This window comes from Notolepis coatsorum, assembly GCF_963971535.1.
Source record: "Notolepis coatsorum genome assembly, chromosome: 2".
Classification (NCBI taxonomy): Eukaryota; Metazoa; Chordata; class Actinopteri; order Aulopiformes; family Paralepididae; genus Notolepis; species Notolepis coatsorum.
In genome coordinates this window covers 25,495,291-25,521,555 of record NC_140166.1, presented here as the reverse complement: position 1 = coordinate 25,521,555, position 26,265 = coordinate 25,495,291, and the positions used below count along the sequence as shown (strand labels likewise).

Sequence of the window (26,265 nt, the reverse complement as noted above, 5' to 3'; positions counted from 1 at the left end):
ATGTGATTTGGTCAAATAGGCATCACAACTGTGCTCTAGGAGCTGAGAATAGCACACTTAATGATGCTTTATGAAAGATGGAATTTGTTGAACTTTGGATGCCAGCGACGCATTTTGTCATTAGTTCATGCCGCCAATTGAGTGCCGGCAACGCTATATAGCGTTTGTCGTATTTTTTTTATTGGCGATTTTAATTCATATTTCATCAATCGAGCCTCACGCTAGTGTTGCAGAGTCTCTCTGAGCTCAATTGGGAAGATACCGCCCCCTATCGTCTCTCCCTGTGTAACTGCACCCCATTAGTTTAGACTGATGAAGGGGGGGGGGGCCAGTTTCCTCATGTTACTTTTCCGACAAGCCAACTGAAGAGACCAAGTGATCGCCGGCCCTCAAAACAGTGTGGATTATGTATTTCCAGCACCCAACGCTGAATCAATAAACGCGATCGATATTTTGAATGGCGATCAGGAATTGGAATAATCTTTTTGGATAACATCTGATCTGAGGTAAGGAATCTATTTTACCAGTCTTAGGATAATCAGAGCTGTTTTCACCTATATATCAACGTGCCCCCTATGTGTGTGTGTGGCTGTGAGTGTGCTCGCTGATCAGGAAATAAGAGAATCGATTTTTCAGCCTGCTTCCCTAGCGTGCATACGTACACATATACTATCGATAATCTAGCGTTTATTTGAAAACGATTCATAAATAGGCCGAAAAATTACAATGTTTTTGTGTATGCCTGAATATTCCAGTAAATGCCCTTTATCACGGAATCTACCGGTATATATTTTCCTGAAAAACGAGGGCTTTTCAAAATGCTATAAAACGGAAATTAACCGATTAAAAAACAATCCGTTTCGACAATGTTGACTGCAAACAAGTCATTTATAAGCGACGGGCAGATTAGACACATAGCCATAATTTAAGACAGATTATGCGTTCACAACTCTTATCATTGAAGTGGGTGCTGGCATTTAACCACGTTTTACCATGTTAACTAGTGGCATCCAAAGTGTTAAAGGGGCACTTCACCAAAAAAACAATGCTGATTTATTTTGCACATAATGTTGCACACATCCCAAAGCGAATCAGTTTTCCACATGTTATTGAGAGCAAATGTGTTTGAATACGGCCACCAGTGATGTCATCAGGGACATTGAATCCTCGTGTCGTGTTAATTCCAGCTCCATGAAATTATGTTGATGAAAAAATAGCAATACCTTATCTTATAGGGACTGCTACCTTATAATTGAATTGAGCTGAAATTAACACGACACAAGGATTCAATGTCCCTGATGACCATATTCAAACTCACTCAATAACTGTCAAACTAAATTAATGTGTGCAAAATAGTTTGGAGTTTTTGGTGAGAGATTATGTGCAAAATGTATCAGCATTGTTTGGTGATGTGGTAACTAGGAGGTGACAGCCTTCTTCCTTGAGAAGTTGTCATTAAACTTAAAGGTGCTATAGATAACCGCCACTAGCCGTAGCATGTAATTTATCCAATCAGGTGCATTCCACGTTGGCAAATGGGACGTAGGGAGGGGCTACATGCATGTAAACATGTTCACAACATTAATTTTGGACCTGCAAAGATATTTTAAATTATAAATTAATTCCACACCTTTCTCTGTGGATGTATAATAAAAAAAAATATGATTACTCTACATAAAAAAGTTATCTATAGCACCTTTAAGTGGTAACTAGGAAGCTACAGCCTTATTCCTTCAGAGTTTGTTGTTAAACTTAAGTGGTAACTAAGAAGCTACAGCCGTATTCCTTGAGTTTGTTGTTAAACTTAAGTAGTAACTAGGAAGCTACAGCCTTATTCCTTCAGAGTTTGTTGTTAAACCATCTGCTTCAAATTAAAAATATACTGTACAAGCTATCTGAGAAAATACACATCAACCAATATATCAAACATTAGCTAGTTAACAATGCAACACATTGCTGATGATTCTGACATCTGAGAACCTGTCATAAACGAGGAGACGGCTGATCCCATTCAACTCGATGTCGGCCGAACTGAACGTTTTCCACACTTGTGCACCAATGTATGCTCACGTGTGACGTGATGACCCTTCCTCCTTTTATAGTTTCTAGGTAACAGCCTTCTTCCTTGAGAGTTTTTTGTAAATATATGCATGTATATATGTTTAATATCATCACCCAAATGTTATAGCAATCAGGAGAAACAAAACAATGGTGCCACTTAACTCCTGCACAGCTGATGTTCTTCAGTGAGTCACTCAATTCCTTTGACTTTCAATTCATCTTTCACCCGGTCGAGGTAGTCGGGATCAGGGTAACCGAAGCTGTGAAGAATCGGATATTGCATTAATGACTTAAAGGTTTTCCACGATGGACTCATGCACTCATACAGATCCTAGTATCAGATATTGGGGCCAATGCCAGGTTATCCGTTACTAGGGTTACTGGTCTGGGATTGGTCAGATACCAGGCTAAAATAGTATCAGAATCTGAGAATGTCCCCAATGCTAACGTAAGGTTATGTATATAACCAAGTTCTATGATGAATACTGGTGACGCTCAGCGTCATCTGCACTAACCTCACTTCGTGCACAGCACTGAATAAAAATCCACAATGTACCTTTACATACCAGCATCTGTCTGGCCACACCCCTATCCGCTACCTTCATAAGCAGGTGTGTGGTCACCTACTCGCCTCCTTCCCAAACTTTCACCACAAGGCGAGGTCAAGGGCCGCAGTGGCGTCCTGACGCTGAGCGTCACCAGTATTCATAGAACTTGGTTATATACATAACCTTACGTTCTATATCATACTGGCTCCGCTCAGCGTCATCTGCACTACAGGAGCTGAGCGGGAGCCAGAAACTCGACAAATGTACCCCGCTGAGGCCCCCCACAACCATCAGACCGGAGAGGACCGAGCCCCCCGACCCTCCCTAATGGAGGATACCCTCCCTATTGGAGGACGGGAGGGAGACGGATCCGACGTGCGAAGAAAAACTCGAGCAACTCAACGCACAGGGTGAGCAGACCGTGGCTTGATCCCACGACTACGCACACGCACAACCCGCATGCCACCAGGGAACGAACGGAAGGAACAACCCTCGTTACTGCCCCCAAAATCACGGGGTCAAGAGCAAACTCAACCCCGTGGCAAGGCCGTAGCAGCGGAGCGCGAAGGAAGACCCAGACCCACTGAAGGGACTGGATCCCCTGGAAAAAGGGGGCCCGGAGAGGTCAATTACGCCAAAGCATCAAGACCTCACCAGGCGGTCACTTAGTGACACCGCCCCCCACATCGCCAGCGTATTCGGACAGGGCCCCTCCAAGAGCGGGCCCTTCCCCCCACTAGTACGCCGCCTGGCACACTGACCCTGCAACACAGGCAGTCAGCATGGCCGTAACTTGAAGCACTCAAAAGGCTAAACTATAGCGGAAGCAGGCAGCGCACCGGGGAGACGACCCCAGAGGGGTCGATCCCTTAAACCAGGCAGCAGGCGTTTGACCCGAGCCTGGAGCACTGCTGACGAGACAGGCGTCAAAGGGGTCAACTGAAAACAGCACCCCGGCGGAAGGGGCGTATGCTGGCATTGTTGCGCACCATGACAAAGCCTCCACCAAAAAAAAAACCACCCAGAGGGGTCGAGGCAGAGAAGGCTGACACGATTGGCAGACGTCATGAACGTGCAGGGGCACACTCAACCGGGTAACCCGGGAGTTGACTCCGCTCCAACACACCAGGGAATCAACCACCCTCTTGGTACCACATGCGGTGGTTGTTCCTATAACCCCTCAAGAAAAACTCCAAAACACACCTGCGGGTATACACTCAAAAAGGGTTATTCCAGGCCTACGGGTCGACGAAATATTACTTCGGACCGGGCCCGGCGGCTCGGGAAGCACACAGGGTTACCAGAGGAGGTCCAAAAGACCACCCCAACAGCCCCCTCTTCGCCATGCGTGAGAGAGGAGCGAAAAGAAAGGAGAACCAGCCCCTTCATGATAGCGCCAGGTACAACATTGTACCCAACAAAGGGTCTCCATAACGCCCAACCCTGTGACACCCGGGCCGACCCGACATTTTTTCCCCCGAAAAAAGCACAAGTCCCTCAGGGTACCAGAACAGCAGATCTGCGTCCCCGGCGGACAACGGGTTAACTGACCTGGACCAGCGTGACCAGAACCAGTCCCGTGCCCTAACCACGGCGACATCCCCACTCCAAGAGAGGGGGTAGGTATGCGTGTCGATCTAAAACATGAAAAGAGGGCGCCACCCAGACGGTCCCATTCGTACCGCGCTCAGTGGCCCACCCCAAGGGCGTGAGACCCCTCTACATATGTTCTGATCTATTCCGTTAACATCCCCCAGATATGAACGAGAATTCGTCGAGACAAACCTAGTAAACTGGCGCTCGGAAGAGACAAACTCCATCCCAGTTGCCCTATAAAAACGCCGTTTTAATAACGAGCAACCAAGGCGCACCAGCCTCATGCGTGATTCCTATCAGAAACACCCAGAGCCAGCACTATGTATGCGTCGAGACCCAAAACACATCAATGGATAGTCTAACAAGACACCAGATACCGTTCCTCCAAGCCGCCTGGGGAACGACAAGAAGCCGCTTTTTGAATTTTACATTTTCCAGAAAAAGAAAAAATAATACGGACATGGGTCCCAATGTGACGCGGCTGAGGGAAACAGTCAACCACACTTCATAAGAGGAGACGGTGAGCGACGTACCCCTATGACGGGGGGAAACCCATGACTCAACAGACCTATAAGGCGAGGAGTCAGGGAAACCCTAAACAATACCCCGTCCACCTACTCCAAAAATTAGAGGACGGGGAACCCCCAGAGAGACTTCCCACGCGAGCTGTATAGATTGAAAAGAAATATTGCAACATTGAGCTATGTAACACTTGGGTTAGGGCTCTCCGAGGAGGAGGCACTGAACCAATACACACGCAATAATCGAATTGAATCGAATACACACACAATAGAGCAGAACTCCTTTTTGAAGTTCTACTCACCTTGACAATCTGAGGAGGAGGCTCCCTCACTGGGAAGGAGAGTCCGAACTCACAGAAGGCACTTCTCCCTGAGGAGGAGCTCTGACAACTCCCTGAAACAGATCCATAACATGGACCTGAACAACTCACGGAAGTCTTACCAATAGAGACGCGCTCAGTGACGTACTCTATGGCGGGGAAATTTCCAATTTTTCAGGGCGTGGGATCAGGAAACTCCCCCCCCCCCACCCTGTAACGTGCCGAACAGCAACGTGACAGGAACCTTGAAGGACAGGGGGTTTTAACCCCTGACCAATCAGAAAAGGGGAGGAAAGGATTACCATTTCACCCCTTTACGACCCCTCACCCCTGATACGATGTAATGACAAAGTAGAGCATGACACAGTCATAGCATGCTACATGAAGCATCTAACAGCTTCACATAGCTCATGTGCTAACCTGCTATCTGAGTTTTACTAAGGAAAAACACAGAACAGAGAGGGCCCCTTTAAGAGCCCCGGTCCAGACATACACATGTGCTTCTGTGGGCCAAACCTAACCCAGTTGTAGATCACAACGACACACACAACCCTTCATCACAACAAAAAATGGCAAAAGTACACTCTTACTACAGAGGAACGCCGTTTTTCATAACGAGAGAAGACACAAGTCCTCGATTATGTAATGGCCACAGACCTTGCTAAGCACACATGATAAGTGACCAAACAACCTTTTCTTTAGGAAAAAATTGTTTCTCAAGCGGAAGCACAACCCCAGCAACTTAAGCTGAGGGTTACATCGTATCCCCACAAACACAGTGACATAATATATTGTAACCAAACATGTCTGAGAGGAGGGGGGGGGGGAAGCCCCAGGGAAACCGGGGGGTCACCCCTCCTATCTTACCCTTGATACGACCAAGTTGAACAGGTACCCCTGTTAATATGTGAACATGCTGTTCATTGTCATCACAGGCTGAGAAAAAGATTAATTCCTCAATCACATGTCACTAAGCATAGCTTCACAGGTTAACTAACCCTCTTAGTTGTGAGTTCACCCACGTTACAACGTTACATGAACACACATGTTCTCATCACAACTAACCAGTTCATTTTCACACATGTAAAAAACAACGCTGATTTACTATGGAGAGAGAAGCTATACCAGTGACAAGACAATTCACACACAACACGCGTCGTATCCTCAATGTATTGCAGCAACACATGTTTTGAAAACATAGTTATTACAAAACATTTAGAAGGGAAGAAAAGAGGCGGTTAGGTGGCCGAGCGGAGATTGCGTTCGTCACCAGCCCCGGAGCTGAGCTGGATTTGCCTGTTCGAATCCAGCTCACAGCTCCGGGGTTGTCACCAGCTTGGCTGGCCGTCTGCACTGATACAATTGGCTGTATCAGAGGGTGGGAGAAGCTGGCGGGGTGGGTCCGGGTCGTTGTAAACAGCGACTCCTACAGTTCGGTCGGGGCGCCTGCTAAGCGCGGATTGGACGTGAGGGGGATAGTGTGGTCCTCCCACACGCTACGCCCTCTCAATGAGAATCCGCGCTGCCAGGTGAAAAGAAGCGGTGATTGGCTGGACGTGTGTCGGAGGAAGCACGTGGTAGCCTCCACTCTCCCAGATGATCTGACTGTGGGGGGTAAGTGCGCAGCGATCAGGAAGGGACTGGGAATTGGCATACGACTAACATTGGGATGGGAGAAAATCGGAGGAAAATGGAGGGGAAAAAAGACCAACAAAAAAAAAAAAAAAAGGGAAGAAAAGAAGAAGTGTTTAAAGTCCGGTCAGGACTCCTACCTTCACCCTGAGCTCAGGCCGAGAGGACTGCAACACTGGTTAACGGGACATCGAGTCGAACCCAGCATCTCCTGCGTTGGTGACGAGGGTATGTCCGCTACGCCACCCAGCCGCCGTTCTCCATGTTGGCGAAGTCCTCGCTGGCACTGGCACCCGGGTGTAGGGTCGACTAACATCCTCTGTCAAAGATGACGTTGTAGTCAGAGTGTTTAAGGTATATTATAGTCACAGTATGTTCCACAGTGTAGCATTAAGCTAACAGCCGTCCGACTGATAGCAACAAGCTAATGTTTACTAACCTAGTGAACACAACGAGCTAACGCCGCAGCTAACAGCTGACTGGCTAACACAGTAGGCCACAAACTAGCACGCCAGCTAAGCAGCTATCACCTGAACTGTACACAACGACATAATAAGCCACACTTCAGACAGGCCGCCGCCTGAGTCCCTCCCCATCCTAAGAGGGAAGAGAAAAAGAAATGTCAAACACAGTTTTCAACAGTGATTTACCAGACATACAGCGGAGCCGGCACAATTCCCATCCGGGCTGCAGCCGACTTGAGCATGGATCTTCCGATAACGAAGATCCATGCCCACATTTCCTCGTTAGGGTGTACTTCCACATTCATGTGAAAGATGGGGCCTGCACGGGACAGAGAAGCATCCGCTCGTCCAGAGAATCCCGGGTTCAAACCAGGTCTCGGTCGCGGCCCACTAGGTTGACCATCATGGGCGTCAGACCAAGATCCTCCGTCCGCCGCTTAAGAAGCCGAGCAGAGGACCCCAGTCCGGGGCCGGCTTTCGTAAAATTGGCAGCTAACCCCCATAGCGTTAACAGACAACTAGCGCTCGCAAGCAAAACAGTACTCACCCAACACGGAAGCAAACCGGTTTCTCACAACAGCCGGTGCCTCCCACAGTCCAGCTGTATAACCGGAGGGTCAATACCCATCCAGCCGCAGCAAGGAGGACTGCAGTTGGGGAGTATATCAGCGGCGCGAGCCCCTAATACGAAAAAGCCGGTGGAGGTCAGAATGATCATCATCTTCCAGACACTCCAGTGACGAAGACAATATCGCCGTATTTTCCCGAAATAGTGAGAGAGAAAATAAAGATATAATGTCAATGTATCTTCCCGTCTTCTGTTTTCCTCTCAACTTTCTTCAGCTAACAACCTCGTCAAGTGGGGTATACAACAGGCACTTCCTTGTGGTGAAAGTGAAGAAGGAGGCGAGTAGGTGACCACACACCTGCTTATGAAGGTAGCGGATAGGGGTGTGGCCAGACGGATGCTGGTATGTAAAGGTACATTGTGGATTTTTATTCAGTGCTGTGCAGAAGTGAGGTTAGTGCAGATGACGCTGAGCGGAGCCAGTATGATATAGAACTAAAAAACTCACTTGCATTTTAGGGGCTGGGCAATATGAAAGAAATTCATATCACGATAATCACCTGGATTCTTTTGGGGTGATAGATAGTATGTCTACTGTATCATGATATGTAATCAAATTATATACACCCTGGTTTTCTCGATAATATTTTGTTTATCGCCCGGCCCTAGGTCAGGGTTCCTGCAGGTTCAAGACTTTTTAAGACCACTTTGAATATAATTGAATACAAAACACTTAATTTGCACTATATATTAAATGAGTGGGGCTCGCTGTAGTAGCCTAGTGGGTGTGTGTATTGTATGAATTCACAACCATGGACAGCACCATTTGCATGCGCACGCAGCAGCGACTCCCAACTATAGCCTCCCCTAATGTTCGGCTCACCCGCCGCCTATGCTCAGCATTGCTCACAGCCATACTGGCACAAAGGTATGAAGGAAATGTACTATGAAATAAGTAATTCCATATGAATTGTTGGAATTCGTTGACTCGTGGACAGTGATGCCAGTAACGCGTTACTAAGTAACGCGTTATTGTAATCTGATTACTTTTCCCCGAAAATAGTAATCTAACGCGTTAATCTTTAAAAGCCAGTAATCTGATTGCAGTTACTTGTCCAAGTGGCTGTGCGTTACTATTTCGTTACTATCTCATCATAAATTCATAATGCAGGCGGAATGCAGTATTTTATTTCGTTTTCGACAGTCAAAAATACATTTGAGCTGTTTTTCTTATTTGGGAGTGACGTCGTGTGGCAGTGAAAGGGTTACACAAGAATGTGTCCCGCGGCGTGACTGGACCCTCTGTCTGTGAGTGACTCTGCTTTGGTCCAATCACATTCCCCATCCACAGTCTGCGAATCAGAGGCAGAGTAGGGCGGGTCTTCACAGCACGTCATGTGACATATGCGCCAATCGTGTGACAACAGGGCTCCGTCGTTACAGCCTCGTCTGCACGGAGAATTCCACCCCAAAACGCTTGTCTAAACGCAAAATTAAAAGTGAAACCGCAAGACGACTTTTGCGGTTTCTGTTCAGACTTCCATCCCAAAACGCTCGTCTAAACGTAGCCTCAGTCACTACTTCACGTTTGTGTCAGCTAAGCCGGGTGAAAAAAACATTCATATGCGGAGGAAACAAAATACTGTCTACCGCTAAAAACAGCACATCCAATTGCATTGAAAGCATCTGGAATCACAACACTAGCCGACGCTTCGACTAGGTACAGGAGGACTCGGAGGTCCACCAGCCAAACAGAAAAAGAGAGATTGTTTCTTTCCCTTTTGATTAATGTATATTTGATGGTGGCAGAGCAAAAGCTCTTATTTGCCAGATTTACAGTTAATTTACATGTTAAAGAGAGACTGATTGTATGTTTATAGAGAGACATTTATAAAAACAATTTAATAGTTACAGTTAATATAATTGAATAGTTCAGCCTGCATTTGTTAGATGTGATACACTGGTTTTGTAAAACCACTGGCTGGCTGCTCTAATGCTGTGAGCATCATAGACTGTTGCTTTACCATACTTGATGGTACAGAAGCTGAAGCACTAGTTTAACAATTTACGTTATGTGCAGAGAAACAAGTTAAAAACAATTTATGCACTTTCAATAAAGTGTTTAAAAAAAAACTGTTGGGGGAACGACGACGACTTCGTAACCTAGTTACTTTCAAAGTAACTAAGTTACTCTGATAATCAAGTAATCAGTAAAGTAACTTAGATTACTTTTTAAAGGAGTAATCAGTAATCAGTAATCAGATTACTTTTACAAGTAATCTGTGGCATCACTGCTCATGGAACATGGACTGATAGGCTATTACCATACTGCTTACTGTGCAGCCCAGACATTTCCCATTAAACACATTTAAAAGCGACACAGAGAGGTTCTCGCAACATAGAAGTAACTTCCTGATCCAATACATTTTTACATCAGAATCACATTTAAGACCTTTTTAAGGTCTAAGATTCTGATGATTACCGGTAAATTAAATACTGTTCAAGACCCTGCGAGAACCCTTTAGGTGAGTCCCTGTATTATCTTGTTCAATCATACAGTAAACCTAATATCTATAAACCTGTTCGCTGTATACAAACATACCGTGTTCGAGCCAATCAGCAATACCAACTGAGTCACGTGACCAAGTTGCCCACTACCTGCGAGAGCTGCTTTGCTAAAAGAATACAACGGGGCTCTAAGGAGAAACCATGGCACTCCCCTGACTAAAAGTTGTTTCAAACGAAAATGGCTGGATGTCATTTAGCCAAATCAGCATGGCTGTGAGTGAGAGTCTTTCACCTTTTACATATCTAGCTTTGGCATGGATTGATTGTTTAGATCGCTAGCATGGCTAACAAATGCAAATATATTGTAGTCTATCTACCCCGTTGTTCTGACCAAGATTACGCTCCTACGCACACTGAGTCTGACGTATACAGTGAACAGGTCTACTGAACAGCTATAAAGTGTAACACATGCTGGATAACAGAAAGAAAACACACTCACCAAGTTGCGCCTCCGTGAACAGAGGTTTTGTGGTGAATGTCATTCCACGTGACCACGTTGTCCCTGCCGCTCGTGGTCGACCGTCCGATGGTGAAGACGAGTCGTTGGTCGAAGGCCCGTCTCAGAAGGTCCAGAACCCTGCGGCCCTCTGAGGAGTCTGGGAGATAGGCCGTCCGAGACGTTCCTTCATACCTCTGGCCTGGACTCGGGTGTTCCTCCTGAAAACATCATCATGGCAGCCATCTTGGTAGGCATTGTGGTTGTGATTAAATAACAGGTGACGCTCATTAAATGACAATCACGGTCACCAATGGGCTGCTGCGTTATCGGCAGGGGTGTAAAAAGTACCCAGAAATTATACTTAAGTGAAAGTATGGGTACCGTCTCAAAATCTTACTCAAGTAAAAGTCAGAGTATCTGGCTAAAAACACACTTGAGTAAATGTACTTAAGTACTAAAAAGTTAAAGCAAAAACTTTTTTTATGACTGTCTATTCTTCTGATAGCAGGTGTTTAATCAAAGATCCTAGCTTTCTAATCGTGCACAAGGACCAATCAGCATGTGTATGGGCGGGTTCATTTTCCATTGATGGGGATTTGATTGGCTGTTTTTAAATAAAGTGCGGCCGCAGGATTAATAACGTTAACGTTAGTTCGGCCAGAGAAACAAATACACTAATTAAAATGGTTGGACCTGCGAGATTTGTACTTTGTATGTCTGCATTTTAAATGTAAGAAGTAAAAAGTATGTTTTTTCTCTCTCAAATGTAATTGAGTAAAAGTACAAGTATACAAACCTAATAATACTCGAGTAAAGTACAAATCCCCCGAAACAGTACTTAAGTATTGTAACAACGTACAATTACTCAAGTACTTTACACCCCTGGTTAACACTTTGGATGCCACTAGTTAACATGGTAAAACATGGTTGAATGCCAGCACCCACTTCAATGATAGCGTTGTGAATGCATAATCTATGTCTTAAATTATGGTCTAATCTGTCCGTCGCTTATCAATGACTTGTTTGCAGTCAACATTGTCGAAACGGATTGTTTTTATTAATCGGTTCATTTCCGTTTTATAGCATTTTGAAAAGCCCTCGTTTTATTGAAAGTTTCAGGAAAATATAAAGATTCCGTGATAAACGGCATTTACTGGAATATTCTGGAATACACAAAAAACTAGGGCTGACCTTCGAAGCTTTTTTTGGCAATCGAAGCTTCGGGGCCGAGCTTCGATTTTAATTCGAAGCTTCGAAAAAAAATAAAAAAAAATTTTAATTTTTTTTTTTTATCTTATGTTGTGGGACTTGTACAGCACTTTCATAAACTTTGTTGTTTTTAAATGTGCTCTATAAATAAAGTGGGTTGGATTAATTAATTAAGTAGCCCCTTTCGTGACTGAGCCAACAAGGTTTCACTCGGCTGTGTGATTTAATTCAAGGTGGATCGCTGTTGTCGTTTGAACAACTTCAGATTTCATGGGAACTACCAATCCCCCAAATCAAGAATGTTTAAGATGAATGAAGTAATTATTATTAGTAGTAAATTATTTGAAATATGGCCTGTGTAGACTAAACTATGCACAGAATTATGTCAGTCTACAAGGTCCGGATTCTACATGGTCCGGCAATGTAGACCTTGTAGACTCCACTACAGACCAATTATCAGTGAATGTTCATGCATTTTTAAGAAGGGCAACTTCCACAAAAAAACAAAGAACTCACCAAAACATCTCAGTAGCACCTTATCTAAATTTTATTTCCTATTTTGTTTATTCATCCCAGTATCTTTCTTTCTTATGTGTGGAATTCTACAAGGCATGTAGGTGTATATGTATTTGAGGATGATATCCTTCAAACAGGCAATAGTGATGATATCATTTGGGCAGTGCTGAGCTGGGTTACTTTCCTCCAGTGTATTTGTCCCCCGGCCCCACCCAATGGCCCCATGCGCGCGCGCACACACACACACACACACACACACACACACACACACACACACACACACACACACACACACACACACACACACACACACACACACACACACACACACACACACACACACACACACACACACACACACACACACACACACACACACACACACACACACACACATTTACATTTAGCCATTTAGCTGACGCTTTTATCCAAAGCGACTTACAAGTTCTGTACGACAAGACAGCAAGAAGGGTACAACTCTATCAGCTGAGTAACAATGTTTATCAAAGTGTTGCGTGTTACAGTGTAGGTTAGTTTATTAGGAAAAGTGCATGACAGTAAGGTTAGTCACGGTTAGATTTTTATTTAATTTTTTTTTAATCATTTCAGATAATGGTTGAAGAAGTGAGTCTTTAGTCGACGGTGAAAGATTGGACGGGATTCGGCTGTCCTAACTGGGATGGGTAGTTCTCACACACACACATACACACACACACACACACACACACACACACACACACACACACACACACACACAAATCGAAGTAAAAAAGAAATATTGAAAAATTCTTTTTTGATTTTTTTTTTTTAAACTTCGATTTTTTTTTAATGTTCGAAGCTTGTGCCATCGAACGAAGCTTCGAAGTATTTAAGACAGCCCTACAAAAAACGTAGAAATTTTTCGGCCTATTTAGGAATCGTTTTCAAAAAACGTATAGTATATGTGTACTTATGCATGCTAGAGAAGCGAGCTGAAAAATCTATTCTCTCATTTCCTGATAAGCGCGCGCACACACACACATAGGGCAAACGCTGATATCTCTGTGAAAACAGATCCGATTATCCTAAGACTGGTAGAATAGATTCCTTACCTCAGATCAGATGTTCTCCAAAAAGATTATTCCAATTCCTGATTGCCATTCCAAATATCGATCGCGTTTATTGATTCAGCGCTGGGTACTGTAAATATGTATTCCACGTTTTTTTCCGGCTCTGCAATCACTTCGATCTCTTCAGATGGCTTGCCGGAAAAGTAAAATGAGGAAACTGGACCCCCCCCCCCCCCCATCAGTCTAATCCAATGGGGTGCAGTTACACAGGGAGACGATAGGGGGCGGTATTTTCCCAATGGAGCTCAGAGAGAGGTTGCTGCACTAGCGTGAGGCTCGATTGATGAAATATGAATTCAAATCGCTAATAAATAAAAAACGACAAACAAACGCTATATAGCGTTGCTGGCATTCAACGGTCGGCATGAACTAACGTCATAAAGCGTCGCTGGCACTCAAAGTGTTAACGGTAGGAAAGGCGTGACGTGCTCTCCGTGCTGCATGACCTCACTGCATCAATCTCTACAATCCATGATCTAAATGTTTGTTTGTTTAGTTAATTTAGAAACATGATGGTAATACCTCAGGCAAGGTTTCAATTGCATAGCGTGGCGAAAACCCTCCTACTTCAAGTTTTGGTAATTTGCAAATCTTTACTTGAAATTACTATAATAATAATAATAATAATAATAATAATAATAATAATAATAATAATAATAATAATAATAATAATAATAATAATAATAATAATAATAATAATAATTTAATATTATTATTAAAATGTACATGTCTTATCTTATCTTATGACCTTAAGAATCGTGACCATGTCTCGTGCTGCTTTACCGTATGAAGCCTATGTGTAGCTTTCACTGCTCTCCTTGTGAGACGTTTGGTCTTTTTAAAGTGGAAACACACTCCTCTGTCCTTTTCCCGCTTGGTCAAGGATGTCATGTATTTCTTAAAGTTAGAAAGAAAATCAAACACACACTCAGAGGCTTAATCTCTAAAACTTCTGTCAAGACATGGAGGCCCTTCTGGACTGTTATGACTCCATACAAGAGTAGAGCTCACAGGCGTCCTATTGCAGCAATGAGCAACCCCCCCTTCCCCATTTATTAATTTTACTTAATGTATTGTTTGTTCTCTCTCTCCCTCCCTCCCTCCCTCCACCCCTCCCTTCTCTCTCTCTCTCTCCCTCTCTCTCTCTCTCCCTCCCTCTCTCTCTCTATTTAATTACTTGAGGGATGATTGTTGAATTTGTACCTGTTGATTTTATTGGGGACATTTTGGTTAGAGAAGCGGGTTTGTGACCGGAAGGTCGCCGGTTCGATCCCCGGGACCGGCAAGAAAAATCTGCCGCTGAAGTGCCCTTGAGCAAGGCACTTAACCCCCAACTGCTCCAGTGGAGTTGCTCAGTGGCCAATGGTGTCAGACTGTGGTTGTACTGGGCAGCTCCCAGGTATGAATGGAACTGTGTGAATGTGAAGCAGGGCGTAGCTGAAAAAGAGCATCTGTGCTCAGCGAACCTACCCTGGGTAAATAAAGGTTAAACAAACTTGAGGGATGATTGTTGAATTTGTACCTGTTGATTTTATTGGGGACATTTTTTTAAATCAATTAAACATATTTACATATCACAAAAAGTAGCTCATGGCCTGAAGCAAGAACAACGGCAGCTGACCGGGAGAAGTGGAAACGCTCTGTGAAGGCCTTATGTGCCACTAGGCACGAAGTGGATAGGTAAGGTAACATATCACAACTGGTTGTAGAATAGCTCTGAGACACTGGAAGTCCTCCGCTCCATCTATTTGTAAAGATGGGATGGAAACGAGTTGTGGGTCGAGAGGTCATATTTAACAAGGTCTGGGGCTTATTCCTCACTGACATCTAAGAATATGATGCTGGACTTTGAAAGGAATGGTCTGTCTGTAGGTAATATACAGTATATGCTATATGGGCAATTGGGCACTTTGACTACTTGTCTTGTCTTTTTGTATTGTATCTATCTTTGTATCTATATTGTATCTGTATTTTTATATTATGTATATTTATGTAAATTACGTTAATTTATTTTTTCTTTCACCCTAGTTTTGTGTTAATGTAATCTAAATGACTTGACTGTGTAAAGCAGCTCTACATTGTTCACACTGTGTTACTAGATTGGGAGTTTGTGTGGGTGTTTGCTTGTCAGCAAGTTCCATACTGTTTTTGTATTTATGGAAACAGGAAAAATAAAAATGGACAGTTGTATTTTGGAAGGTTTTAGTTTTTTAGAGGCCTACAATTCTGATGAATTTAAGACTTTAAGACCATGCGGGAACCCTGTGTAACACATCTGCGGTCTTACCTTCTGAATGCCACTTGGAATGGAGTAATGAATGACAATCCTTTTGTAGTTCTCATATCCAGGCAAAGGTGAGGTTTCTTTGGTGTGTTTCATTGTCCCTTCAGGCTGTGTTCCTTTCAAAGCGCCATACAGAGCTCCGCAGGTAGGACAGACGGGCTTGTAGGAGAAAGCCTGCTTCCAGCAGCCCTTGCAGAACGAGTGCTTGCATCGCAATGTCTCCTTGGTGACGATGGGGTCCATGCAAATAGTGCACACCTCGTCTTCCTCTGGCTGTCCACTGTGTTCAGGCAAGGTACCGGACACTGTGCCACCGTCGCCGCGTGGCGGAGAGGAAAGCTGCGGACTCTGTCCATCGGTTGATGTTGAGCTACCGCCCCTAAGAAACTCTTCCAACCTCAGGATCTGCACAAAAGGCCCGGTCACCTTCACCTTGCCTTTACCAAGGTCAGGTTCGATAAGAAGCTCGCCAAATGTCCTCTGCAAGTCTCCACAGTCCTCGGGACGAACGCGGATAATCCGAACCTGCAGATCCGTGGCGATTCTCTGGTAGAACGTGACGAATCTCTCTCGGGTGAAGTGAGCACGAGCTTCGCTGATGTCGCGACGGCGTGGTTTTAGCGCCACTACTGTTTCACCAGCGTGGTCCCTGCTCGCTCCACCCAGGCTGGACTGCTGTATGTCGATCCAGAAATCGCTCCCTAGAATCCTCTCCATTTCCTTGGAGCGTTTCCATTTAATGTAGTCCATGAAAACTCCGGCAACCTCCAGTTGTAGAACAGGAGCTGAGAAGTGCTTGCCCTGATGATTTGAGCCGTCGTCCTTATTAAAGGCTTGCTTTACAGCCAAGTCCTCGTACCTGGTGCTGGGGGGAGGGTGTCGCTCTAGAGCTGGGTTCTCATACCTGGTGCTGGGGGTGAGTCGCTCTAGAGCTGGGTTCTCATACCTGGTGCTGGGGGTGAGTCGCTCTAGAGCTGGGTTATCATACTTGGTGCTGGGGGTGAGTCGCTCTAGAGTCGAGAGCTTCATACACAGATCTTCTATTTCCCGATAAGATCCACTGACGTGGTAACAGGATCCTTTCTTCCAGACAGTGTAACCCTGCAGAAGGTCCTTCAACAGGCGTGTGTCTTTGTAAAGAGCTTCATCCACGGTGACGGTGACATCTGTAATGAACTGTGACAGAAGGTAAGAAGGTGAGATCGTTGAACTGGCAACATAGTGTGACATAGTGAAACCCAGTGGTGGAAAGTAACTAAGTGTTTTTACTCAAGTACTGTACTTAAGTACATTTTCGAGCTACTTGTACTTTATGTGAGTATTTTCATTTAAATTGAACTTTATACTTTTACTCCACTACATTTCAAGGGGAATATTGCACTTTTTACTCTATTACATTTATCTGAACCCACCGGTTACTAGTTACTTTGAAGAAAATTATTTTTCATAGAAAACATAATATATACAAAATAGTAATGTATACTTTCACATTTGAAGCCTGTCAACTTTACGTTATCAGAGCAGCATAACTGGACCACATACCACTTTAACATAACCTAGAGGTCAATGGATACACAAATGTCATGTAGAATGTGTACTTTTACTTTAGATACATAAGTACATTCAATAGCAAATACTTCTCTACTTTTAGAATTTGAATGGAGGACTTTTACTTTGACCAGAGTACTCATTTACCAGAGTATTTCTAGTTTTACTTAAGTAAAGGAAGGAACTGTGTACTTCTTCCACCACTGGTGAAACCTTTTACTGTACGAAACTAAACCTATACATTTACCAGTTTGGATAAAATCGTAAAGCTTCCCATCGCCGTGTATAATATATCACTCAAGTAACTTTCACTTTAAAACAATAACCTTGGAACATGTTCACATGAATAAACATCCGTTTTGTGTTTACATTTGCTACATTTGCTGTCCTAAACACCGCCGTCTGTCAGGATGTTCCCGGGAAAATCTTCTGGAGCACAGGAAGTGATGCATTTTACCTTGACATTTAGCCTTTATCTTATTTTCATACCAGTGCTCGTTTCCCTATGCTGTGAGTCTCCCGTTGGTACACCAGCCCCTACAGGAGCTCAGAATGGAAAAAAGCGCCCCCTATCGTCTATCCCTGTGTAACTGCAGGTCAGTCGCTTAGACTGACCTGGGATCTGTAGATATGTAGAGGCGGAGCCAGCTGGCTCCTTGTGCTGGCAAGAAGTCTGATCAACATGGAAGTCATCGCGGGACGGGAATCAGCCTGGAATATATATTCACAGCAGCCAATAATCAATCAATAAGCGTGATCGATATTTGGAATGGCGATCAGGAATTGGAATAATCTTTTTGGAGAACATCTGATCTGAGGTAAGGAATTAGGGCTGGGCGATATGACGATATTATATAAATATCGGGTACAGTTCATTAACGATACACTTTTTCAACGTATCGTGGATATCGTGATGTTTTGCCCAAGAGGATTGTGTCGCGTCAATCTGTCCACACGTTACTCGTTCATATCTCAGCCCGTGCTGAGATATGCCCATTCCGCGGTCTGTTAATAAAGTTTTCAATCAGACAGATGTATGGAAAGGCTTTTATTATAACATTCGTTGTAGTAAAATCATTACGCCTCATTTAGTCATCCTGTTGAGCACTGGTCTCCTACTCGACGGCCGCGGGGAGCTAACGTTAGTAGCTTTGTTGACGTTGTTCAGCCACAGGACATTCAGGAAGTAAAAAACTAGGAGCTTGCCGATTGGTGCTAAGAACAGCAGGGCGGGTGCAAGCGCTGTGACGTAATTGGCAGACTCGACTGTCAATCAAAATTATATGTTTCCGTCAGAATGAATGAGTGAAGACTTTGTTAAAGGGTTGCAGAATGGGTACAATACAGTACAGGAGGATGAAGACCAGAAAAAGACTTTCGGCTTTTTTACATAAGGGTCCTCCATTTTCAATTCATCAAAACATTTAGCGACATACATATATACAGTAGTTTCATTAAAATGCTATTGATTGATTGATTGATTGATTGATTGATTGATTTAAAACTTTATTAACATATTGCAGAATGGGTACAGTACAGCTCAATACATACAATTGTTAAGGGGATGCAGACCAGAGAAAGACTTTAGTCTTGTTTACATCAGGGTCCCCCATTTTCAATTCATCATATTTCATATCTAAATCATATAATATCTCATTGCTAAATATATGCAATATATAATCTAATAATCTAAATCTAATATATAATATAAAAATGCTAAATGCATGGGTATTTTATTTTGTCTTTAATGTTAGCTTGCAAAATCAAATACTGTCTTGGTAAGCCTCATAATGAATTGTTTGGGGTAAAAAAGAAAAACATCGTGATGTGTATCGTGTATCGCCGAAAGGTCAGAAAATATCATGATATCATATTTAGGCCATATCGCCCAGCCCTATAAGGAATCTATTTTACCAGTCTTGGGATAATCAGAGTTGTATTCGCTGAGATCTCAGCGTTTGCCCTATGTGTGATGTATGTGTCTGTGTGTGCGCGATCGCCGATGAGGAAATAAGAGAATCGATTTTTCAGCTTGCGTCTATAGCGTGCATACGTACACATATACTATCGATAATCTAGCGTTTATTTGAAAACTATTCATAAATAGGCCGAAAAATTACAAGGTTTTTGTGTATTCTAGAATATTCCAGTAAATGTCTTTTATCATGGAATCTTCATATTTTCCTTGAAAACTAGGGCTTTTCAATATGCTATAAAACGAAAATGAACCGATAAAAAAACAATCCGCTTCGACAATGTTGACTGCAAACGAGTCATCGATAAAGCGACGGGCAGATTAGACACATAGCCATAATTTAAAACATAGATTAGGCGTTTTTAACGCTAACATTGAAGTGGATGGTGGCATTCAACGGGTAAATCAAGGTTAAGCAAGGGCTCTGAAAGTGTTAATACCGTCTAGAATATAAGTATGTTTTTAAGGTTTTCTGCTGTAATTCCAAAAACAAGAGTTATAGGCCCTGACGCATATGATAAATTATCGATTGGCGTTTCTTTCCTATACACGCTATATTAAAAATTCAAATGTATATGATCGGTATACATTATGCTTCATCATGCGTGGGGGGGTCGTTTATAATTCCTTGATCGTCAGTAACGGCTTTATTTAGTATGGGTTGATATGTTGAGCAGATGGTTTGCAGTGAAATTAATAAACAATCGGGCTGAAAATAACGTTATATTCCTCTTACCGTTCGCCGATGAGACTGGAGGAAAAAGATTATTTGACGCCGATCTCCTAGATCCATTTCCGGTTTGTATGGCGCAATAAACGCCGAAATCATATCGATTATTGCGGTTCGAAAGCGATCCAAATGCACTACAGTGTTTGTCTGGATCCACGTAACAAGATATGACTGCCGGAGGGATTTCCTCGACGCACCGATCGCCACTTCGATTTACGCCGTTGTTGGCGTTCAGCGCATGGCGGCAATAACGACTTACGCCGTTTTTGGCGACCAATGTGTTAATGCAGCAAAATGCGACGTTTCGTCTTGGCATCAATGATCTTTTCTGCTTTAAGTTTGTCTGTGAGATCACTTTCAATGTGAAGCAGACTCAGAGTTGACTGTCTCTCCTGGCGCATTGTTGTTCTTAGCCAGTTTCGAATGCGTTTTTCGTAATTTGGATCTCATCATGCTTTGAAAACAATGTACATACAGTAACTCTAAAAGGTTTCCACGATTTGATGAACTCTGTCTGACTCATCATGCCCTCGTAGAGCAAGCCCTTGTTTGCCAAGATAAAGCAACATACAATAGCCTCAGGTGATCCGGTGTTATGCCCAGGGGTAGCTGGTGCTGCTGCTGGCAGCTTCTGAATTACTTTGTTTATATGTTGCCTTGATAAAAGACTGTATATCCATTTAGCTTTTTGAAATTTGACTCAAAATAGCGAGCTTGTGGTGTTTGCTACAAAGCAATTGGCGGGCGGAAATTCGGAATGCAGATGTTTACAAAAAAAGTATTATGCTTTGCTGTGGGATCAGGATGTGATTGGCTACATTATTTAACCTGAGCCTACCCATAATCACCAGATTGTCACCAGGGGGCTGCAGCGACAACACACACACAATATAGTAGCCTATATAATGCTGCGCACATATATTATATATATAATTCCCAGCATAACATTTGGGTAGCCTACCCTGGCAGGGAGCGAAATTAACTTTTTGACTCACCGACCAGTGGCGGGTAGATGGGAAGAATCTACCCGCCAAGCATATTTCTTACCTGCCAAATTCTTTTTGATAAAAAATATATATATATATATTTTATATACATTTTTTTTTTTAAATAAAATATATATTATATAATCATACTTGTAGTTGTATTATCTGCGAGACATCGCCACCACGCAATAAGTCAAAATGCTCGCTATCTGCAAACAGCTCCACTGTCTGTGTGTATACTTGAGTAGCCTCCAGCTCCAGCAAGGATTCTTCGGCCCTGCAGCCAGACCCTATATTCAGCTAGACCCTACATTCAGCATGCAAGGATTCTCCGGCGATGCAGCTGGACCCTATTGCCAATAGTATTGGTATAACGTTACGGTTCTTTTGTCAAATCACATTCAACATGCCCTCAGCTAGAATACGCATTCAATCAATGTTATAAGACATTGATATCAGGAGCTATCTGTAGCTACTGCTAGCCCGGTAGATAACGTTAAGACAATTTAGTTTACTGGGACAGACAGATCTAACGTGAGCTAGCTAACGTGCTAGCTAACGAGGGAACGGAGGTATTATGCACTCGAGTCGACTATTGCTGGAGCATTTGTTGATATCAGCAGCTATCAGTAGCTAGCCAGCTAGATACCGTTAGACAATGCCTCGTCATGTATTAAACTAAAAGTGAATAGTTGACTGGGTCATTGTTTAAACAGTAACGGTAGCTCATGGAGGTCCGCTCTTCTAGACTAGAGCAGACTGCCTGTGTTGACACGAGCACTGCGAGCAGAAGCCCTTAGCCAATAGTATCCCGCTGCAGGGCTGGGCGGATATGAGTCGTTGCCACGTTTTCTTTCAAAATAAGAGTATCATACGAACCTAATTGTTGCTAACTGCCGGAGCCATCGATATTATGACTGGAGATGCGCTTGGGGCGGAAATGAGACCCGCACAGATTTTCAAAATAAGTATCGTTATGAACTTGATTGATTACACGCCACACGGCGGGCAGCCCTCTAAGTGTCAAGCGCCAAAGGTAAAAACTGAGCGCCCCTGGCGGGCGGCAGGCTTTAGTTTCGGTCCCTGTACCCTGGCCTTCATTACCCGCCGCCTATGGCCCAGGGGCAGGGCTCACTGTGGCTTGGATGCAATCTTCTAGACTAGAGCTTCTGAATTACTTTTAAGATCCTTTGCTTGAAAAGAGAACGTATATCCATTTTGCGTTTTGCGCGCTGCAGCCGTCGCTGGTGTTAGCTACAAAGAAACTGGTGGGTGAAAATTTGAATGCAGATGTTTACACAAACGTTTGCAGCGTGTTGGTTACTGCCTGTACATGGAATATTAAACGTCGCCCGTTGACACCTTGGCCAGCCTGACACCTTGGCCTTATTCTTTCCCACGGCGACTATGGATAGGGAATTTCTTTATTTAATTAACCCTTTCACTGCCACACGACAGAAGGTTAGCCCTTTACTATCACACAACCGACGGCGATGCTCCATCATTAGCTGCGATGCTCCATCATCCGCGGAGCTAATGATGCTAATGATGGAGCATCGCCGTCGGTTGTGTGATAGTAAAGGGCTAACCTTCTGTATTGTCACAGTGAAAGGGTTAACCGGCTGTCGTGTGGCAGTGAAAGGGTTAAAATGTTCACAACAACATGGATGCATGTACTCTGCCAGCATGTTTAATATCCATAATACTAAATGTTTGACTAAGATTTCTATGAAACTTTATTCTAAAAAAAAAAAAAAAAAAAAAAAAAAAAAATGATTTTTTTTTTTTTAATATATAATTTTTTTTTTAAACTCATAAAATATATTGGGTCGCACCTAAATCGGCAGGGTCGGTCGGCAACCTGAAACCAACCATTATTTTTGTTAGGCCTCATTACCCGCCGCCTATGAGAACTCTGTACTTTTAAGGGTACCGACCGAATTACGTCGGTAGTACCGATTCATGCTAGATCAATCTGTGCCACATTTCGTTACCTAAGACCAGTTAGAAAATAATCAGAATTCCAATGACCCGCAATTGTCATTTCATAATGCACACCGACCAGTGCTGACCTTCAATGACAGGCAATTGTTATTTCATAATATACACTGATTATTAGCTCGCAATTGTCATTTCATAATAGACTTTAATTTTAGAAGCTCTTCAGCCCTGCGTTTGACAGCCCTGTGACACTCCTCTCGCGAGTCACGCTGTTTCTATGTGCAGTGAAAACTCTGCAAGCAATGGGTCCAATGCGTCTAACATGCTTTGCATCCTCGCCATTCCTGTATGCACACGTTGCAGTAAAAACCACTAGCATTAGCTGCAGGGCTCTACGCTAACCTTTTTCCCAAGGAGCACACACAAAGAAATTTAGGAGCACACAAAAATATTTAGGAGCACAGTGAAAATATTTCAAGTAACAGAGTTTATTTTATTTTTTCAAAAATAAATTTATATTTGTACTGTGCGTGCATGTGCAAACGGGAACGGGACACACATCTGTGCAATAGCACATACCACCAAAGTCACTGGCCCACTGTGTGCGTGTGTGTGTGTATCTGCGTGTGCAAACGGGAATGGGACACAGACATTTGCACTATTAAGTGATTAATGCCTACTGTGGCAAAGTTGTAGCCAACTAATAAAAAAGGCAGCGACATTAAACAAAAAGGAGACACTGGCATTACCACCAGGGCCATCAGTAGAGGGGACTGTAAGGTGCCTTTTCGGTATACTACCTTTGCTAAAACTGTGTTCTCTGTTAAAGGTGGTAACTACTGGAATAGGCTACCAGTTGTGATTAGAGAGTGCCCCACATACTCCATGTTCAAGACCCATCTTAAACTGCATCTTAAGGCAAACCAGAACTTACGGTTATGCATATAACCATAGTTATATGAGCATAGTGACGCTTCAGCGTTTTTCTTTATAATTTTCGATACAAACTGCTCTGATCTATATATCACCCATACTACATAAATCATTTAACGTCGGTCACGGAATTATAAACGACCACCCCCCCCCCCCCCCCCCCCCTCCGTTCACCCGCGGATGATCAGTCATAACGTTTAGGACCATGTACAGTTGAATTTTAATATAACGTTGATCGGTATCAAACGGCATTTGATAATCTATATGCATTTATGTCTATATCTCACGTTCTAGGAAATACTGCAGAAAACGATAAAAACATATTTATATTCTAGACGGTATTTTCGTATGAATGTGTAAATGAAAAAGTAAAACGTTCCTACATCCTGAACGATAGCTAATCGATGTTGAATGGCCATAGTAATGTCAATTTAGCAATACAATTTTAAAAGTTATAGCCCTGCAAAGAAGGTGAACATCTCCATAGACTTATAGTACTGGCAGAGAATGGTTTAGGATGATCAAAGTGGTGGCAGAGAATGGGTTAACGTAACGCACTATTCATATCAATCGACATCACATCAATATAAATAACGTATTGTTTTCATCTCTCTATATTAACGTAACGCGCTATTCATATCAATCGACATCACATCAATATAAATAACATATTGTTTTCATCTCTCTATATTAACGTAACTAGCTATTCATATCAATCGACATCACATCAATAGTTAGTATATTGATGCACGGCGGTAGCACTATAGCGATGCACGGCGGTAGTAGTTAGTGCATTGATGTGCTAGTTAGTTAGTATATTGATGCAAGGCGGTAGCGAGTTAGTTGATAGTTAGTAGTAGTATATTGATGCAGGTAGGTAGCTGATGTGATGGACTTGTGGAACTGAGAGAAGTTCTGAAAGTTAGGAGCGAGCGTTAGGAGTAACGCGATTGGGCGTTGAGAGAAGCGTCAGTGGCCAATCAGGCCGCGTAAACCGAACGCGGAAGGACAACCACCTTGGGAAAGTATTCACGCCTCCTGGGCCCAGGTAACTGGGGTTACACAGTGTAGCTTTAACTATCTGTTAGCATGTCCTATGGCAGTTTGAATATGACCTCTCGTCTCCAGGTAGCGGGGGCTACACAGTGCAGCTTTAACTGTTTCCTCTGACAGTTTGAATATGACCTCTTGTCCCTCAATCTAAGAACAGTACTGCTGACTTCACTGTCCCAAAACATGAAGTTACGACAGTTCTGACAGCTGTCAGAACTTGTACATCAAAATGCATTACAAGTCATTTCCACTTCCATTCATTTTTATGACCAAGTCTAAATATCACACGCACTTGTTACATGTACATCCGTCTGTACAATACATACATATATCATTTTACATACCTGTAGATGCTATATCTATCTATCTATCTATCTATCTATCTATCTATCTATCTATCTATCTATCTATCTATCTATCCATCCATCCATCCATCCATCCATCCATCTATCTGTACACATATGCCATATCCCTTACATACTCTTACTAGTTACGCTGCTGGCCACTATGACTTACTACCATGGTGTCTTTATGCCTGTATCACTGTATATTAATACTACAACTCAGACTGTAGGCTACATACATCTGATTAGCACTATTACTCCGATTACCTCCGATGATGAATAAGCCATGGAGCATTGAACAAAAGCCCGTCGTTTGGTAGAAAATGTGTCAACACTCCGTCTCTCTTCAGGCCAAATGCACAAACTAAACTAAACCTAAACTTATGTACTGAAATATCTGTTCATTCGGTATAACCGGCTCGTTGTGAGATTTGAGTATCCATTGTGTAACAACAACAAAGCGTGTTATGGTTCTAATCCTAAAGTAACAACCTGGTCAAAAGTTTTGCTTTCGTTTCTTGAGACACGAGAGGTCAGTATAGTCAAGCCGTCTGAAATAGACATGCCATTTCCTGGTGTTAAATGGTCGAAATCCTTCAAAGTAAACGTCCTCAATTTTAGATTAAATTGTATTGTCATTATACAGCACAAGTACAGTACAACGAAAGAAATGTTAGCATCCAATCAGAGTGCAAATGTACAGTAAAGTCCAATAAAATATACGACGTACAGGTGATTAAACTGGATATTAAATGTATAAATGTGTACTAGTATTGAGTGATAGTGCTATGCTAATCAGATGTATGTACAGAGTTGTACAGTGACAAAGGTGTAATCAGTGGTGCAGTCGTAATATGGGAACTGGTAACACGTCACGCACGCGCGTGCCGCCGGTACGTGCATGCGCACAGAACAGATTT

The 26,265-nt window shown here is 43.1% G+C and overlaps 1 protein-coding gene across 1 annotated transcript; it reads right to left on the bottom strand.

Annotated features, from left to right (window-relative positions):
* Positions 1–2,185: 2,185 nt before the first annotated feature.
* Positions 2,186–25,756, bottom strand: LOC311224156 (putative E3 ubiquitin-protein ligase DTX3). Its single transcript, XM_084309024.1, has 3 exons — positions 25,613–25,756; positions 10,718–10,935; positions 2,186–2,321 (listed from the first exon to the last, which is right to left on the bottom strand). The coding sequence occupies exons 1-3, from the start codon at positions 25,631–25,633 to the stop codon at positions 2,252–2,254; spliced, it is 309 nt and encodes a 102-aa protein (XP_084165150.1). The 5' UTR covers positions 25,634–25,756; the 3' UTR covers positions 2,186–2,251.
* Positions 25,757–26,265: the final 509 nt, after the last annotated feature.